Genomic DNA, 19,671 nt, shown 5'->3' on the forward strand with positions numbered 1-19,671 from the left:
TGGCGTGAGTGATGAGATCGATGCACGTATAATGAAAGCCAGAGCGGCTTATGCCAATCAGGGCCATCTTTGGCGCCTTCGTGATGTTAGTCTGGCTGTAAAAGGCCGGATCTACAACGCGTCGGTGAGAGCAGTTTCGCTCTATGCTTGTGAAACCTGACCTCTCCGAGTTGAGGATGTTAGACGACTCTCTGTGTTCGATCATCGTTGTCTCCGAAGGATTGCTGACATCCTGTGGCAACACCATGTTAGTAATGCAGAGGTTCGGCATCGTGTTCGGGCGCAGAGACGATAATTCAATTGGTGTCACCATCTTGAAACACAGATTTTGGTGACTTGGACATGTTCTACGAAGGTCGTCCCAGAGAATTCCACGTCGTGCATTATTTGCTGACGCTGGGACTGATTGGAAAAAGCGGAGAGGTGGTCAGTGTATGACATGGTGTCGTGGTATGAAAGAAAGTTGCAAAGGGCTAGCTCCTGTTGGTCCTTTACGACTCCTTGGCTGGGGTCCGAGAGATGGTGCAACACAGTGGCTAGAGACGTTATCGGATATGGCTCAGAATAGAAGCCAGTGGCGATCCTGCTGTAACCTTCTTTTACTTACTTCATAAAGAGTGGTTATAACTTTCTTAACTAAAAGAGTCTTCTGGTTGTACATTTTAGTTCTCCCCACCATTACTCTTCTCTTTTTTCTCATCTTATTTCTTTTTCTTTTATATATACGCATCTTCCTCCTTTCTCTTCCCATTCTCACTGTTTTGTGTGGCGCATATGTATCTGGTGCCCCTTTGTACTAATATGTATGTGTTTAAATAAATAAATAACTTTAACAGTAGAAATATATAAAAAAAGATTGTATATAAGGATATGCTACAGGAAGAAAAAAAGATATGAATAAATTTTAATCTCATTTTAAGGTAAGACAGAGTGTATAAACCTACGCCATTGTGATCGGTTCTGAGCCATGTCACACAGAGTCACCGACCATTGGTTATGGTAGTCACGTGGACCCCAAGCAAGTAGTCTACATCTACCAACATGGCTCAGACTAGGAGTTAGTGATTTCAAGCACTGATGCCACGTTTTGGTTTGACCGCCCTTAACTCTCTTCCAACCATCCCCAATACTAATCAGCATTGCGCGTCATGGTACTCGGTGTTCAGGCATATGTAACACGTGCCCCAACTATCTCAGTTGATGAAGATTCACAACCTCATCAACTGATTTACCGTCATTCCCTAATACCTTGCGTCTTACCTCACTATTACTTACCCGGTGATCCCAGCAGATGCGAGCAATATTTCTAAGACGCCTGTCACCAGATATTAGTAGCTCACAAGTATCCTCTACTCTTAATAGCCACGTTTCTCTACAACTGAACTACCATCCTTAAAGACCTCTGGAGTAAATCTGTCTGAACCAGCTTCTCTTCCGCCTTTTAGATTAGCTATAGTTTTTTTAACTTAGAGTCGAGGAAGACTATCTCAATGTTCCATTAAGGTTGTTTGGAAATGGTCGGTAGCTGTAGAGTAGCTGAAGGCCAGCTGAACTACTCCTTAAAGTGTTCGTTATAAACATCTAGAGTGGGAGCAGATAAGAGTATTATCTTTTTCCAAGATTATCTCGCTTACACTTGACTTGTTAATTCCAGTTTCTTTTATTAGTCTGAAAAGCTGTCTGGTGTTACCTAGAGCCCCTACCTTTTCCATCTCTTTTGCTTTCGCTTCCCATCACTGCTCACGGTGGTTCCACAGACTTTTGGTTAACCTAGATCTGATTTGTTTTTGCTCTTCATATCGTTCGGAGCATGATGGGATAAGTTCACGAGAGTCTATCAGTGCAATAGATGTCTCAGAAATCCACTGGTTTTTCGTAGCCCTTTGCTTCAAACCACTGGTGGATTTCGCTTATGTTTCCGCAGCTGTTCCTATATCTTTCCAAGCAACATCTGTGTCAGCCTCGTTTTTGAGATTGTCTAAGTGTGACTTCAATTGTGCCTGGAATTTATCTTTGGCTTCCTCATCGTTGAGTTTAACTCTAACCATTGAAAACCCGGAAGTACTGAACGACCGTTTCGTCCCAGTATGGGACACAGAAGTGCGCATTCATGATCCCTCACGCAGGACACTAATCAAAGACCTACAGTTTCGCAAGCGAATGCCTAACCTTTACACCCTTGAGCCGGGATCCCATGGTGTTAATTTATAATTACAAACAATCCACCATAGTGTTTGACAATCTATTATCTTTGGTGGGTAATTACCATACACCCAACACGGTTGAATTCCACTTGTTACGGGATTTCCGTAGAACTCTGAGAATTGCCTTTGGAAGCTAGTCACTAGTGGGTCCAGTGGTATAAAAGTTAGGCGTTTGCACGAGACTGAAGGTCCCAGATGCACACTACAGAGAAAGCCCATAACAGGATGAAAGGGTCGTCCAGTGCTTCCAGGTTTACAGTGGTGGGCTAACATTGATCGATTCCTGATCTCAATGAGACTCCACAATCTTCACAGCCCTATACTGTTAAAAATGAATAAATTATTAATAAAGAAATTATTTGTGAAAATCCTCAATACCAACATACAAAATGGATTTATATCTACTCAATATGTATTGACCAATTACTTAAAATAAACGTCTCAGGAAGCATATGTATTAAAATTTCTTGTCTAGTAAGCAATTGTTTATTTTTTTTAAGAATAAACAACAACATTATAATTACCTGAAAGTATATAAGGAATATATTTAATTTTCGTCGCTTTTTACCCTGATCAAAGAAACTTCCAGATGTTTCAAGTAGCGTGCAAATTAATGTAATTCGAAATAATGAATCCGGTGGATCAATAATACTTGGGAAATCAACTATAAAAATGAAGGGAAAAGTGTTTCTCGAAGAAATATGATAATTAAAGTAAAAGCAGCACAAACGATAATATATAACCGTATAAGTATATATATATATATATATATATATATATATATATATATATATATATATATATAGGGAGAGAGAGAGACTGAATGAACAACGAAAAAAGGTTTTTGACGTTTTGGTTATTAATGAAGATATCATATTCTAATAAGATGCTTCAAAATGGTGCAATCGCCTTTCCGAAACTTCCGTTTAATATACAAAGACATTTATAAAATGAATAATCTTCGAGTATTTTCGAATCCACTAATTCATCCAGTTGATGTTTGAATAAACAAAATATATTGTAATCAGCTACTCATGAGACAAATGTATACTGAGAAAAGTTTCCACCTGATTACTCTACAACTAAATAATTTATTGATTAATAGTCCTTTAACTACTGACAAGAAATAATAATCATATACACATTATTTGCATTGGTAACTTACGATCCAAGCTAACACCGAATGTGAGAAGAGAGTAAAGTGTTTTAAATATCACTGGAGAATCCACCAGACAATAGTTATACAACAAACCAAGGTATTTGACCATTACAATTCGACGCTGATTCAAACTGGGAAGGTTGAGCTGAAAAGCAAATGGAAGTGAAATCATGTATGCCTTTCCGAGCCCGAAATGAGGTAAACCACCATATATTCTAAGGGTGAAGTGTACAATAATTAAATACATAATTTTAAGGTCATTGAATGGGTCAGAAGTGAAAGTGAAACCATGGTGAATACAACAGTTACTTAACAGAGTACAGAATTGAGTACTGTGACGTGACAGAGCAAATTATGCATTGCTCTCTATTTACTTGCTTTAAATAGTTCTTAAAGCGATAAACTCCCGAGCACTGAACAGATTTTTATAAATAAAAAAGCTACACACTCAAAAGAATATACAGATGACTATTTTGGCAGGAAGGTGTCATAAAATAACGAAACGATTAAGACACCAGAGACAGCAATCGAGAAACTACTACTGTTATTTAGGTCAGAGGTAAATGTATTTTATTTTTACCAAACATGTAAGGAATTCGAATACTTCTATATTCAGCTCACTTTAGGTGGGTAGGACGTTTTGAACACTGATCGATGTGTACTATAAATGATTCATTTAATTTACATCTTTTTGTATATAGTTGAAAACTTAGAACTTGCTAACATTTACAATCGACCATCAGTCTTCAGTAGTTTGAGATGCATTTAAACCAGTGATAGAAAATTATTAGACGAGAATGTTCATTTTCTGAAAAAACCCTTTAACTTACCTCCATTCCCACACGGATATCTTCGATGACATTGTCGACAACAGCCATGGCAAAGTCCGAATGATAAGTAGCTAACCCAGATAACACACTGGCTAGACAGTTTATATTCGTATAACGAACATCCCACGCCCTAGTGAAAAGGGTGCACGTAAATTCGACAAGCTATTGAGGGACAAAACAGCCACAAGAATGAATCAGATGTGTATTGAGAATACTTTTTTGAAAAAAATGCTACACAATTTAATAGTTTTCAGGAAAATCACATTGGAACGAGAGAAAACGCCCAAATGGAAACTCAATAACAATAACACTCAGCTAAGACCTATTAACGAAGCACTTAAAACGCCATGCAAATAATTATGGACTATTTATTTATATTTATTGAGTGAAAATTAGTGATACTACTTACTGGCAATAGCAAGAGACAGTAAATTGGTGGATTACTAAGGTATAGTCATGATAACAGTGAACTGTAATCCGGAAAAAACGTTGCATAGTATGAAGTTACTAAGAAAACTATTTAGACTCAGTAACCAAGTGTGGATTCTTTAAATGATTTTCTAAGAGACTTATCGTCAGGACTTATTGCAGTAACCAGTTAGCTTGACTGAAGTAAGTTAAATATGACTCACAAATAACAGTCAGCGGCTGAAAACCCGATGTTTACATTCGTAAATCATACCCAAAACTGTGATGTCTTCATTTTGGAAGTCTTTTAACTGAAGATCATCAATGTTTTTGTGACATGCTGAGAGAAGTCGGCCTATCTAGGTTATTTAATTTTGATTAAGACGACACATTAAGAAGACTTATAAATTATTGTACAATGAGCTCATTAATTACCTACAATTTTAAAGTTATTGATCTGAATACAGAAAACGACGGAATTTGTAAAATCGTGACAGTAAAGCATCTACACTTACTTCTTGATCATTCCAATCCATTTTTCGAATTAGCCGTAAAGTTGTATTAACGGTAGTTCGGTCCAATTTCGTTAACAAAATATGACGTATAAACATCATTTGAGGTGTCAACTTCACAGGTTCGACAATCTAAACCATTTAGAAAGAGAGGAAGATAGACGAATTAGTGATTATATATATGGACTACAAATCCACTGGATATTTGATTTACTTATTTATACAATGAAATGAAGTAGTACAAAGAACTCTGAGTACTAATTACACAAACTAAAAGGTATTTATAATTAGAAAATCTCACTTTGCAATTAGTTTGTGAATGTATATTTGACACTGATATCGTCAAAACACTTGAACACTATACTATGCTAACTTGATAAATGTGGCTCCATTAGAATTCTCTAACAATTTATATGATCACTGATCGCCTTACCAATACATAAATAATTTAAGTTAATATTATAACTTAGCATTTATTACCAAGCTTTATGTATGCTTTTTTATTCATATACGATAAACTCAAAATATTTGCATGGTGAATCATACCAACCGAACAACCAATATGAGCTATACAAACAAAACACAAACGAAAAATAATACAATATGAAAGTTACGAATATACTGTTAGTGTTGTATATTATATTTACGAATAATAAGATACCTGGCGATTGGACGGTGGTGGGTTACAATAATAATATGTATTTTCAATCATAATAGAATAACGCTGATCCATATGTAAGGCAACTTTTTTTCTGAGCATTATTTCTAAATAAACTTTTGTACGTTTATGTGATATAGGTAAACGATAAAGAAAACGCCCACAACTATCCAATAAAGCACAGGCCATATCAATGTTATGGTGTACAAATTGTGGAAGAAGTTGTTTTAAGCAAGTCAAAGCTTGATGAGCTGGATAAATCTTAAATTTGACAAGTTCCCCTAAAAATAAAAGGAATCAAAGAAAAACACTGTTTAATTTATAAACAACTTAGTTGGAAGCATGAATAGACATTTATAACTAAACAACGCCTATAAGTGAAATCACAGAAAATGTAGTCATAAACCTTGAAACATAAATCTACCGAAGAAATGGCCTAATTCAGTATGTATATACAATAACTGAAAGCGTGATAAAATGCATAGTGGTTGCTAAGTTCAGTCTATGAGGTAATAAGGGTATTTAAACATGTACAGACAGACATCATCACAGAGTTTGACATGTGCTTTGGGACAAGCTAATATACTTAATTAGCATGATGAGATGAAAGTAACAAGAGATAGAAATAATATAGTAACAATGAAATAAAGAATTACTGTACCTTGAGAATATGATTTTAAAAGACAGAGTGGGAACATAAAACGTGAATGCATTTAGTCTAATGTGAACAATTTTGAACCATTTGGCGCAAACTCGCTAACCACAATTAAACCTAGGGGTATGAAAGCAAACTGCAACATTTTGAAACTCATAGTTACACCGATTACAAATCTAATGTCATTATAGTCAAATTAGCGTAAAATCACCAAGTATACGTTACCAAGTTACGATAATAGTATGTAAACTTACCAATAAATCGAACCACTTTCAATTTGGACTCGATATTTAATTGGTCTCGTTTAGATAGACGCCAACGGAACTCTGCAGTAAGCATAGAATTGATATCTTGTACCAAGTCAGGCATTACTGGGGCTAATGAAGCCACAAAGCGTGCATAAAATGGTAATAAATCATAACGCGTTCTTGGGACATTAAATAAAGCTTTAGCAAGCCGTCGACGATTTGCTCGTTTATTTAAGTTCAAACAGAAGTCGATAGCTGCCTGAGATGGAAATCAAAAAGGTAGTGTTTACTTCATTCAAAAACAAAGAATCCGTCATTTAATCAAATAGCTGAGATATTCTTAACACATTGTTTTACAATGAAACTGGAAATTAAGTCATTTCTTTGGATTAACATCAAAAGAGAATGCCACTTTTTAAACGTGACGCATAATATTTAAAGCTATTACCTTGGTAAGAATCGTTAAGATTCGCTACTTAAGATCACACCAAAATACATATTTCCCTTATGTGATATACTGTGTTCTGTATCCGTTAACATCAGTAATTCTGAGGAACTACTGAATTTCAAGTGAAGAGAACACATGTAAAGATACAACATACACACATATTTCAACTTAGTATGACTACAGGTGAATTAAACCCTGCAGTCAAAACATTCTCTTTTATATTTTGAATTCTTAAACGTACTACTCCAATCCCTTGAAGAAAATGTATAAACTCAGACAAAACTTTTTGTTAAGTAGTATAACAAATTGTCCTACAATTTTTATTCGGAAATTATCCTCACTTGTATACGGCTAAAAAGGTAACACCATATAACGAATTATTCGATATTCACATGAACTTGTTTGTGTTTTACTGAAATTCGTAAAATATATTGTACGAGATTTCTTCCAGAAAAAGTAACACATGTAAATCCGGTGGCAACTTTTATCAAGTCACAAAAGCAAAGTGTATTTCTAATCTGTTGTGATTTACTAGCACTTTTAACGAAAGGTGACTGCTGTTGAACGTTTGCAGTTCTCGATACTAGTCGAAAGTCAGGAATAAATAAATTTTAAGATGATGATGATAATAATAATAATCACTTCAATTAATACCGTTACAAAACTAGTCTTTTGATTTATGGGTGAAAATAAATCCAATATCTGCGATTTTTGAACTATAGGAAACATATTCTGTGGGTTTTCAGTGAAAACTAGTGATAAGGACGAAGTGATAACGTGATTTAGTGGTTGTCCACTAGAGAGAAATAACGGAAGTATATTTTTTCCTGAATTCCTCATAAAACTAATTAAGTATACCGAAGCAAATTCTGATGCCGAAATTCAGAGAAGTTTAGTACAAGTTTTCAAATATAATATTTACTTACTCGATCGATGAGATCCCGATTAATGCAGTTTGGTAATTGGGTTAAAAACGTTTCCATGAGGACTTTCCCCGAAGGATTTAGATCTTCTTCACCTAACGACATGAAAAACATTGAAACAAACCTACGGTTAATGACAAAAATTATCCTCGTGAAGTTAAAAACACAAATGTTAGGAGCAATAACTACTGTTGGTTACCAAAGTTATTATTAATTTATAAAGCAGGACAGAGAAGTTTATTGTAAGAAGCTAGGTTTTTATATTTGAAAATTAGGTAGATGTAATTCTGGGTTGTTAAATTATATCGCTATGAAATCGAAAACGACTTTTCCAGTTTCACAGTAGACAACAATATGTCAATGTACTTATCAGGATCGTATGATCATGAAGTAGTTTACACGCTGCAGCGTTACATCAGTTCTAAATTCCAAAGCATGAAATACTAGGATTCAGTGAGTATATGAAACAGAGAAAGATTCGTAGAAGTACTGTGTATCGCAATTTTAGTAAGTTCGAACAGGTTGCACAAAAAAATCTCAAGATTATGTATAAGAGACTTAGTACATCACATTTTCAAATTTTATCACGAACCTTTACAACTTAAAACAGTAAATAATCACGACATAAAAACATTGTATAAAAAAACATACCATCATCGGTATTTAACAGATATGGTTTTGATTTATCAAGTACAGATGTGCAATTAGTTGATTCATTACCATCTTCTGATACTCTAATTAATGCTTCTTCTTTAGCTAATTCTGATTCAACCGTGTCAATATCAATATCTACAATGAATAAAGACAAAATTGCATCTCATTCTTTACAAAAATGACAATATAACATCAAAATGTTTTCAGCAACAGATAATTATGACAAAATTCATTTGTTCAAATGAACAGAGCGAATGACAACAGGAATGTTAAGGGTTAACAAGAATCTTTTTAAATTTAACATGGACTATTGAATTGATAGTTGTAACTGTTAACAATACTTGTTAACGAATCCCTAAGAGACGTCTGGATTCGCATAAACCCCTTTCATGGGTAGTGTGATTTAAGTCAATTAACCGAAGGCCATGAATCATTAGGATCAACCACCTTGCATTCTGTAATGCACAGGGTATCCCCTAAATGCCCGGGTACGGCCGAGGGTGAGGAGAGTCAACTCTACCCCTCCAAATCCGCTCACATGGCCACGTGCATACAATTACTGACAGGAAAGTACTACTCACTGCCTTCTCGTAGTGGGGGTGTTGAGAGAGCGCAAGTCAAGCGCTTTAACCGAGTTGGTGGGCACAGAGGGTTCAACTAGGAGAGTCAGAAAACCCTGATTCCAAACCAATGGTGCACATGGACTCCAAGATCCTGAAGGAACAAGTGGCGTATGAACCAATTACTGGTCACCGGCTACCGTGGGACTGCATCTCCTAACGTTACTCCACTGCCTTATGAATCAGACTATTAGGTCGAAGGCTCCGGGTGTGGCTCCCTAAGAAAACCACTTGCTTCGGTCTGGGCACCCGGGCAGTATCACAGCCCACGTACAAATCAAGTGACTTGTGTGGCGCATATGTATTCGGTGCCCGTTTATATCAACATTTGTGTTCAAATAAATAAATATTGCACAGTTTAGACCACCATTCAGAAGCTTCGTAAATTGGTTTCATGATAATTGCTAAATACATTGAGGTTTGTGGACATTAATATCTCTTCGAACAAACATGAGATATGAAAGATAGTGACTGGATATATATAAATAAAGCTTTGGATATAGTTATTGACATATAATGACGATTTCCTAGATTCAATTATTTTCATTGTTTACAATCCTATGCATAATTTCGAAAGTTCATACAATCCGACTCTAATACACGAAGGTATTACTTCAAAGAAAGTAATCAAATACCTGTGTTCCCTACATTAGTAACATAAATAAAGTTATCTTTTATTTATTTTTATTTAACAGCTTTCTTAGTATAACGAGTCAGGATAGGAGTTAACGACAGTAAATAACGAGTATACTTGACCTTTGGAATGGATTCTAGTTAAGCACAAAGAACATAAATACCACACCATTGATCTTGTGTTCAGACGAGGACTTTAATGAAAATGCAGTGGATAAAAATTTTAATGGTGAGTTGCTTGAATATGTGCACGCCATACTCTGAACAAAAACCAAATTACATGTCGACACTGCATTGTATAAAAAAAACTAAATCAACACTAGTTGAAAATAAGACAGATAGAAAGTAAATAGTTGACACTACATAGTGTATATATCTTAATATGAAGTACGAGTAAACGAATCTTTTGAGGGTTTGCTTAGTGATCGGACCACTTGGCTTTTAATTGATGTTGTAATCTCAATCCTGTCCATACTAGCCGTCATTCAAGTATGACTCAAGAAGACGCATATAAATCTGTACTTAGTAAATGATTTACAATATTATTGCCAAACAAATTAAGACGACTTTTTCAAGTATTTCATTTTGAGGTCATGTATAACAAATTGTCGCTCAGTATGGTGATGAGACAAGAGTTGAATATGTCCGATCTGATATGAATTTATGACAAGAATGTATATCTTATATTTTGTGCTTGATTACCCAAGCCGAGAGTAAGATTAGAAACCAAAGAAAGTATAAACCGGTATATTTTTATAAATCAAGTATGTTCGTTAGATAGATAGTGCTTTAATTTTGCTAAATATGAATCATAAATACCCAACAAAAAAGGCAACTAAATGTATTTTATATAGCATCAACATTGACAAATGAAATTCACCCAAAAATACATTCATAAAAAATCATGAGGAAGTTATGAAAATGTTGGATGAAAGCAAAACTTACCCTCACTTCCAGCAGGATCCCCATACTCATTCTTTGACTGATTTGATTCTATACCAGCTTGTTCACTTTCTTTATAAAGGATCTATTAGGAAACAAAATACACATGAAAGATATGTACGGATACCGACAATAAAGCAAAAACATGAAACAAACATAAAATTATTTTGTGAATAATTTTCATACAAAAAGTCCCACACACAGAAACTGGCTATTGTTATGCAACTAATGGAACTTAGAAATATCTCACACGTGGATAAGCAAAACTTTCTAAAAAAAAGTACATCACAAAAACAATCATGAAGACAATGATTGGGAAGTTAACTGCTTTGGCAACACTAAAAGACAGTTTGCACACATTGAGGCAAACAGTAAACTCATTATATCTTTCTGAGTTGAAACTATGAGGTACAATATTCCATATTTATTAGACATTTTCAGTAGAGTAGTAAAATGGTTTTTTGAAAACGTGTTGAGGCTATCCAAGTATCACTTGTAAACGAATAAATCAAATACTAAACCATACCCGAGTAACAGGATTAAAAGTTACCTAGATGTAGATAATTACAATACAAAATACAAAGCAGTAAAAACAGTACAAAAAGTTAACAGCAGGTAACTAACCGCAGGTACCATTGCTTTGATATCAGGCAGACTTTCGTAAAATAAACGCGTATCTTCGTCTTCAAACAGATTAACTTCCTCATGAACAACTTTCTGTAATTTTAAATTTGATGATTAATAGATTTATCACTTACTTCGACTGAATCAGGTGCGATCGAGTCTGACGTAGATTCATCTATAAACGACAAAGATGTTATATAATTTGAGTTGCATAACATGTTAAGGAATAAAATTTTAAACTAATATGGCTAATTTACCTATCGTCAATCGTCTAGATAAATGAGTAATACAACAGGCCAGATGAAGGAAACTAAATTTACCATACCATTCTATTTAAGTAATGAGAACCTAAATACAAAATGAATTTCTTAGAAATATTCTTCGAAAGCGTGGTCTATTTAGAGCCCCTTTATTGTAGGCTTATTTGTATTTTAACTAGCAATTACACCGTCTTATATGGCATGGGTTATCAAATCCACTATTTTGTGATTCTTAGTACTAAAATTTAAAGGAAATATAAGATAGAGTTGAACTCAGACCAATGACAACCAGATTAATGGGAAATTCAGCATCTATATACTGGCCCAGGTACAAGTCTTTGAACAGAACCTAACTACCAAGCCGTTTAAATCAACAAAGATGAACTGGGACCTGAACCTGTGAATTGTTTCAATTAGACACTGAGCTACATTACAACTTCAGCGATCAATCAACCAAGTTACATGACCGGATAACTATATTTCAATCCTATACAAACCCCTAAGTGCTGTTTATTTATGTGAAACAAGTTGTTAATACTTCATACTAATTACACAACAGTGTCTTTTCTTTATAATTCACATGTGGCTGAATTGAAAAGAATAATCAACTGAAACGGATGAATTCAATAATAAAAGGCAAGAAGTAATATAATATTCTAGAAACGAAAAAATACAGAATGGATATATTAGTGCCACAGGTACCTGCTCTCAACCATATTACTTAGTATTTAACCACTACATTTGGCTATCATGTGAGATCACATTACGAAGACTGCAACTCCACTATGTTACAGACCAACAATCACCTTTTTCATTAATAGGTATTATATTTCCATTTGTTGATCTTTTGTTTTTTATTAACCAGCTTCTACACCAAACAATATAACCAACTGGGAACGAACGATGAAAGGAAAGTATTAACTCATATATGCGAACGATATCAGCGGATGAAGTTTCATAACCTCATTAATTAATTTACAGTGTTTGTCAGACGCTCATTTTCTAACACCAGCATTGCTTACTTATTAGTTACAAAACACTCAAGGAATATTTTGAAAGCATTTTTGGTTGACATACGCAAGTCATTTGTATTTGGTATCCGGTGTTATGAGATATCTCATACATACACAGTGAAATCAAACTTGCCTTTTATCATTGATGAAAAATCAAGTGGCGGATCTGCGTCCAAAAGATCAGCTAAAGTACTTAAGGACTCATGAAATTTACGACAGGCTGACATCAAATGCTCCGCCCGCTCTTGCCTTTCTTCGCTTACTTCACCACGACTTTCGAGTTGGTCCCTGTTTCCCGAGATGATTCGTTGGGTTTCTTTGACCATATTTTGTAAACGATGCATTGCTGCAGCTAGGTAGTCATTGAATAGTGTACGACACTTTGCTTGACGTTCGGATGACATGAAGATGGAACGTGGAACTGGCATTTCATACTTTTCAGATAACAGTCTACATGAGATTAAAACAGATTAAATAATTAATTCAACCACAACTAACAGAACACAACATTAAATGTTATGAGCTGATTAGGAAAACCATCGCCAAGACTTCTGACTTGAGAGTCTTTCGGTTTAACACACTAAGTCCCCCATTTACATAGTGCAGACTCTCCGAAGTTGTCTTACCTAAAAGACCTCTTGCATGCGTTCATAAGAAAAAAAGTTCAACAGCAAAGAAATGTCGGAATTCGCGTTAACCATTATAATGTGTTTCCGTTTGAATACAGGTAGCATGATTTAAGAAGTTGCATATATTCAACCATATTTTGGAGCATGTATATGATAAAAACAATCGAGTTTCATTTCACATGGACAATTATGTCATCCATGCATTATGTGAAGATTAACGGCAACACCTGAGGGTGGATAAGAAATATATCCTAACACAAACGAATTTCGATTGCTCACAGTTACTTATCCTAACTGGTAATATGCTGTGTAGTAGCTGATTACAGTCTGAGTAGTCTAAATATTCTCAAGTTAATTCCTCGTCGAAATACATATATCTTTTACTTACGCTTGTGTAGCTCATATGTATCTGGTGCCCCTTTGTACCAATATGTTTTTAAAAAAAACGTTTGTTACTCCCAATGGGGTATAGGCCGCCGACCAGCATTCTCCAACCCACTCTATGCTGGGCCTTTCTAGTTCTATCCAATTTTTGTTCATTCTTCTCATGTCTGTTTCCATTTCTCGGCGTAATGTGTTCCCTGGTCTTCCTTTTTTCCTTTGGCCTTGTGACGCAGTTGGGTGATTTCCTCAATGTGTGTCCTATCTACTTCCAGCGCTTCTTCTTGATTTTTTCTTTCGCTGAAATCTGGTTTGTCACTTCCCAAAGTAGGTTGTTGCTGATAGTGTCTGGTCAACGGGTCCGAAGTATCTTGCGTAGATAACTGTTAATAAACATCTGTAACTTCTGGATGATGGCTTTCGTAGTTCCCCAGGTTTCCACCCTATACAGTAGAACTGTCTTGACATTTGCATTGAGTTCCAGATGTTCTTCAGTTGTAAATATGCTGCTCTTGTTTTGCCGATCCGCGCCCTCACATCTGCATCAGGTCCACCGTGTTCATCAATGATGCTGCCCAGATATGTGAAGGTTTTTACATCCTCCAAAGCTTCTCCGTCAAGTGTAATTCGATTGGTGTATGCTGTATTGTATTGGAGAGTCTTGCTTTTCCCTTTGTTTATACTGAGACCTGCTGCTGCTGAGGCTACTGCTACACTGGGCGTCTTCTCCTACATTTGTTGTTGCGTGTGTGATAGAAGAGCCAGATCATCTGCGAAGCCTAAATCGTCCAGCTGCATCCTGGCTATCCACTGTATCCAGCGAGTTTCTTTGTTGTATCATACAATTGTCTCATGTTTCCTTCTCTTGCAGCCTTTTCTGCTGTCATTGCTAAATCTACCACATATTTACGTTTGTCGGTTCTGATGCTCCTCTTCACTTGCTTGTTTACATCTGTGTATTTAGCTTGTGCCTTGGCTTTTTGTGCTCTTCTTCGGCTGGTATTGATTGCTGCCTTCTTATTTCTCCTTTCTTCAATCTTATCCAGAGCACCAACAGTGATCCATTCCTTGTGACGGTGCTTCTTGTGGCCACATATATCCCTGGATAAACTTTAAGGAATCATCTACTAATTATTTATTTATTTGGACATAAATGTTGATATAAACGGGCACCGAATACATATGCGCCACACAAGTCACTTGATTTGTACGTGGGCTGTGATACTGCCCGGGTGCCCAGACCGAAGCAAGTGGTTTTCTTAGGGAGCCACACCCGGAGCCTTCGACCTAATAGTCTGATTCATAAGGCAGTGGAGTAACGTTAGGAGATGCAGTCCCACGGTAGCCGGTGACCAGTAATTGGTTCATACGCCACTTGTTCCTTCAGGATCTTGGAGTCCATGTGCACCATTGGTTTGGAATCAGGGTTTTCTGACTCTCCTAGTTGAACCCTCTGTGCCCACCAACCCGGTTAAGGAGTTGGCCATTTAATTGACATATTATCTGATATTATGGTCGACGAATAGTATGAGATAACATAACTGGATATGACAAGACCTGATCAAATTGCATGAATCCCACACTACACTTACCATACTAGAAGAGTTAACAAATGGACGTACTTAACCTAGTTTTAAAGTACCAGTAACATGATGTGACGGCCAGATTATTCGGTAAGTCCCTTGTAACAGAAATATATCTATAAAATCCGCAATTTTTATAGCATTAGCTGACAATGTTCGTTCCTTCAACTATTGATACGCGCTTTAACTTCCAGTCTATATATTTTTTTCAAATAGCTTTCACAAGATAGTGAAGCGTCAAAAGACAACTTATAAGTTTAGTGTAATTTTACAGATATATTAGTTCTTTTATGAGCATTCAAATTACTTTTAGTATCCCATGAACTTAATTGTGCGCCATGACGACAGGGGAACTGAACATGAATCATATTAGCATGAGTAACTTTAGTTAAAAGCCGTGAAAATATAGCATTTTAAATTTCACATAAAGCTAGAGTAGTAACATGCTTAAACGTTCAATCGATTTACCGTATGCGACGCGGAATGACTCCTACCCAGTCGTCACTGCAATGTCTACAGAAGCTACTAAGTATCCCGATATTGGAGAAGTTATCATGATCATTTGCAGCTAGAAGAGTCAATTGCCCAGCCAACAGTCGGATACCATCAGCGTCTCGAAATATTCCGATTGTATTAAGATCAGCGAATAAGGCCAAATCAACTCGTAGTTTGGAAAGATTAGTGTTCTGCAGGACCTCTTTTAAAAAATTTATGTTGATTACCTTTAAATCTTTGTGGGAAGAGAATGATTTTTTCCACGCATCGAAAAACAACACTCCAAAATCTGAATACCGTTGGTACATCGCTGAACACAGCTTCAGCATAAAAGGAATATCAGTTAATTTTATTTTCGCTTCAACGATTGCGGTTGCGACTTCTTCAACATATTTAGAAAGATTCAGGGACTCGAACTCTGACAAAAGTGCATCTTTCTGGCTATCAAGAAAGTTTCGCTATCAAATTTTTAAAATTCGTAAAATATTCAATCATACCACTTTCTTAACAAAAGCAGTATTCTTTTTCAAAGTTGAATCCTTTTTTACGAAGAAGGCATCATCTGGCCATTTGCCTGCAATTGCTAAATTTTGCTCCAACAGTGTTGTTCTCAAGGACAAACGTTCAGAAGTTTCAACAATGAACTCGGTTACTTGCTTTCGCTGAAAAAGTTACTAACTAGCTCAAAAAAACATACATCTATTTCGGACGTAATCTGGTCTTGTTCATTCATTTTTAGTTTATTTAGAATTTCACATTACACTCCTGTAAAAAAGAGAAAAGTTTTCCACCAATCAGGAGGGGTTAAACAAATCTATTAAAGATTGGAATAAGCCTTGTTAACATGTACATATTATCTAATTGGGTTCTGCGTGATTGCCTCACAGACTTTTTATTTCAATAATTTATATTTCTTCAATCGTATCTTTGATGACTAATTCGTTTTATTACCAATAATATTGTTAATACCTCTACTACTCTGAGGTTTGTCCTAGCAATCTCATGTTGCGGCGTTAGTGGAATGAGGTAACTTGAACCGGTGTATAAATGGACCAAGTCCTACGTTGCGTTTGACTGATCAATTATTTGTTCTGTATTTAAAACGGTAAAATCTACGGTATCTAGTTTTTCTTGTATGACGGGAAAGCACTCAGTGACAGTAACTCTATCACATAACAATTTCTGAACAAGCTTGCCACATTGTTTGACATCTTAATTTACCTTCATTGCAAATTTATCTTCCTTATGATGATATGAAGTGTAGCAACTTTAATACAGATTTATGAAAGGTCTTACTGTATTTTCACACCGACTAAGATATTATCGTCGACAGGCATATTATTCCATAACGAATATCTAATGACAAAATAACCATGAGTAGTACAATTCAAGAATATCGACTAGCAAGGTCTACAAAATGATATTACCTAATACTCCAGGAATGGTCACTTGGCTTTCCCAGATACTCTTATAATCACACTGTTATGCAGAAAACATTTGTTACATCTCAATGACTAAGAAAAATCACTTCCTAAGTCGGTAATTTTCTTTGAAAGCGGGTTATAGCAGACAATAAACGGACATACCGGATAATTACTTTCAAGCTATTGATTAAACGGATGAAACCGAGTCATCATTGGTTTCTAATGGGTTCTTACCCTTAAAGTAACATCCCCCTAACATATTACTTAGTTTCCGACGCCCATCATTACGATAGTTCAATTATGCATTGTTTGAGAAGGAGAACATAGTTCTTTCTAAGTGCAAACGGCAGTTAACCCATGATGTCAATTTCATTAGTTAAGAAAAAGTGGGTAAAATAATGCGTATAAGAGCATAGATAAAATCAAGAACTTTAAGCGGAGTATGGAAGACTGGATGAAAGATCCTGTAACAGGTTGGACAGACAAACATCCACAAGTTGTCGTGTCACGTTGACACGAGATGAGAACGAAAAGATGAATAGCAAACCAAAAAGGATTAACGTAGTAGCAATAATAAAAAGAAAGAACCTCGTGCATTATTTGAAAATATAAAGTGGAAAGGTACATACGAAGGGAAACTGGAATTCAAGGCCGAGAGAAATGTAAACGATGAACCAACCCGCTTTGTTGTGAGCATTTCTCAGTCGTTTAACGTGTAGCATCCAACTACCGACCGCAGTTGCCACGTAGACCAGAACTAGACGGTCTACACCTTTAAACAAGGCTGAGGACAATGACTTGATAGACTGAAGCCCTGTTTTGGCTTGACCACCATTAGCTTCCTTTCAACCCACACACTAGTGGATAGTTTCCGTCAGGGTAGGCACACGCAACACATGTCGGTAGAGATTAACATTAACACATGTGCCTGGTACTCTACGCCTAACCTGTTTCAAGTTATCAAAAGCCTTTGTAAATCTCAACCAGTAAAAACATAACTGCCTGACCTCAAAGAATTATATGCTCATTGGCCTTTCATTTATTCGCAGCTAATGACATTCGAGAGTTGGTTATTTGCTATGTAAATAGATTACGTGGAAACCATCAACCACTTTAATATAAATCCAACACTACAACACGGTGATTTGAGATCCCCATTACGATTCAGAATTTAAGGTACCAGTGACCGTATTTACTTTACAAATAAGCCTGAGATTTTAAGATAATAGAACTACAGTACCTCCATACTTAACCACCGCTTACTCTGATATGTAATGCTACGTCAGTCAGTCAGCGACAACGTAGGACCAGGCACATATATGCATCGGTCCAAGTTGCCATACCTCGTTAGCACAACAAGATGAACACCGGATTCATATAAGTAATTAATTTAGTGGTGGTAGTATATAAAGAAAGGTTGTATATAAGGATATAGTACAGGAAGTAATGCTACGTGACGTAGGCGGATGTAAGAAATAAGGCAAGCGATGAACAGACCAGGACACCACCGACAGAACCATTGACTGTTAGCTTTAGTCTTGGTAGGAACAAACTAACTGGGCACAGTTGACATAATTGTGATTGAAGATGAGATGACTCGTGGTCGACCATAAAGTTTAGAATTATTCAATTTTGCTGACTCATTTCCAACAATTCACTCCTTATCCTCCAGCCTTAATCCCTCACAAACCATATTCTCTGATCTGGTACTTTTACTACAGGACTAAGGGACTCTTAGGAGCGATGAGATAAACAATCTCATTATTTGTAGTCTCGCACTTAAACCCCCGATAAAACTAGTGGTGTCAAGGATGAATGACGAGCTTGTTCGAAGAAATAGTAAAAAAGGTGACAACGTAAACCAGGGTTAGGAGTACACCACGCTAAACTAATCAACTGTTCCCAATATCAATACTATTATTACTGTTATCCTTTTAAGATGTAGAGTTTCAGGGTCGATGTTATTGGTTAGTGACTGAAAAAGATGTTTAGGTCAGGAGTGAATAGTCTACAAGATATGAACAGAAGAAAACTAAGATGACCGGATGCCTGAATGTTCATTAAAACCACCTACCGCCAGTGTCCAAAACGGCGCCTGACACATTTACGAACCAATAGTCCCGCCAGCGCTTTTTCTTCCAGCCCTGTAAAACATTGCTCAAAACCAACTGTTGTGCAGTTGTTGCTGATGCATCGAAACAGGTTACTGTCCTACTTAATTATATATTAGCGCATCACCGAACCTACCATATATAATTAAGTAGAAATTAGGTAGAAATATATGGGAGTATTATTTACATGACAACAAATACTTACATGAATTCCCTCCAGAACTTGAGGTAGCTTGTCCCGTGTATTATTCTGAAGC

At 36.1% G+C, this 19,671-nt stretch overlaps 1 protein-coding gene across 2 annotated transcripts in view; it reads right to left on the bottom strand.

The window, feature by feature from the left end:
* Window positions 1–17,106, bottom strand: part of Smp_156450.1 (hypothetical protein) — a gene marked incomplete at its 5' end in the record, with an annotated part of 28,223 nt that extends 11,117 nt beyond the window's left edge. The window contains 16 exons of one of the 2 annotated variants that reach the window (XM_018794897.1): window positions 2,729–2,868; window positions 3,367–3,508; window positions 4,194–4,355; window positions 5,117–5,245; window positions 5,775–6,052; window positions 6,681–6,933; window positions 8,049–8,140; window positions 8,697–8,834; window positions 10,898–10,979; window positions 11,519–11,611; window positions 11,653–11,693; window positions 12,925–13,241; window positions 15,853–16,070; window positions 16,107–16,337; window positions 16,377–16,541; window positions 17,101–17,106. In XM_018794897.1, coding sequence (XP_018649264.1) covers window positions 2,729–2,868; window positions 3,367–3,508; window positions 4,194–4,355; window positions 5,117–5,245; window positions 5,775–6,052; window positions 6,681–6,933; window positions 8,049–8,140; window positions 8,697–8,834; window positions 10,898–10,979; window positions 11,519–11,611; window positions 11,653–11,693; window positions 12,925–13,241; window positions 15,853–16,070; window positions 16,107–16,337; window positions 16,377–16,541; window positions 17,101–17,106 — 2,487 coding nt within the window. Of the gene's footprint in view, window positions 1–2,728; window positions 2,869–3,366; window positions 3,509–4,193; window positions 4,356–5,116; window positions 5,246–5,774; window positions 6,053–6,680; window positions 6,934–8,048; window positions 8,234–8,696; window positions 8,835–10,897; window positions 10,980–11,518; window positions 11,612–11,652; window positions 11,694–12,901; window positions 13,242–15,852; window positions 16,071–16,106; window positions 16,338–16,376; window positions 16,542–17,100 lie in introns of both variants that reach the window. The other variant, XM_018794899.1, reaches the window with a different exon arrangement.
* Window positions 17,107–19,671: the final 2,565 nt, after the last annotated feature.

The sequence above is a fragment of the Schistosoma mansoni genome, chromosome 1, assembly GCF_000237925.1.
Source record: "Schistosoma mansoni strain Puerto Rico chromosome 1, complete genome".
Classification (NCBI taxonomy): domain Eukaryota; kingdom Metazoa; phylum Platyhelminthes; class Trematoda; order Strigeidida; family Schistosomatidae; genus Schistosoma; species Schistosoma mansoni.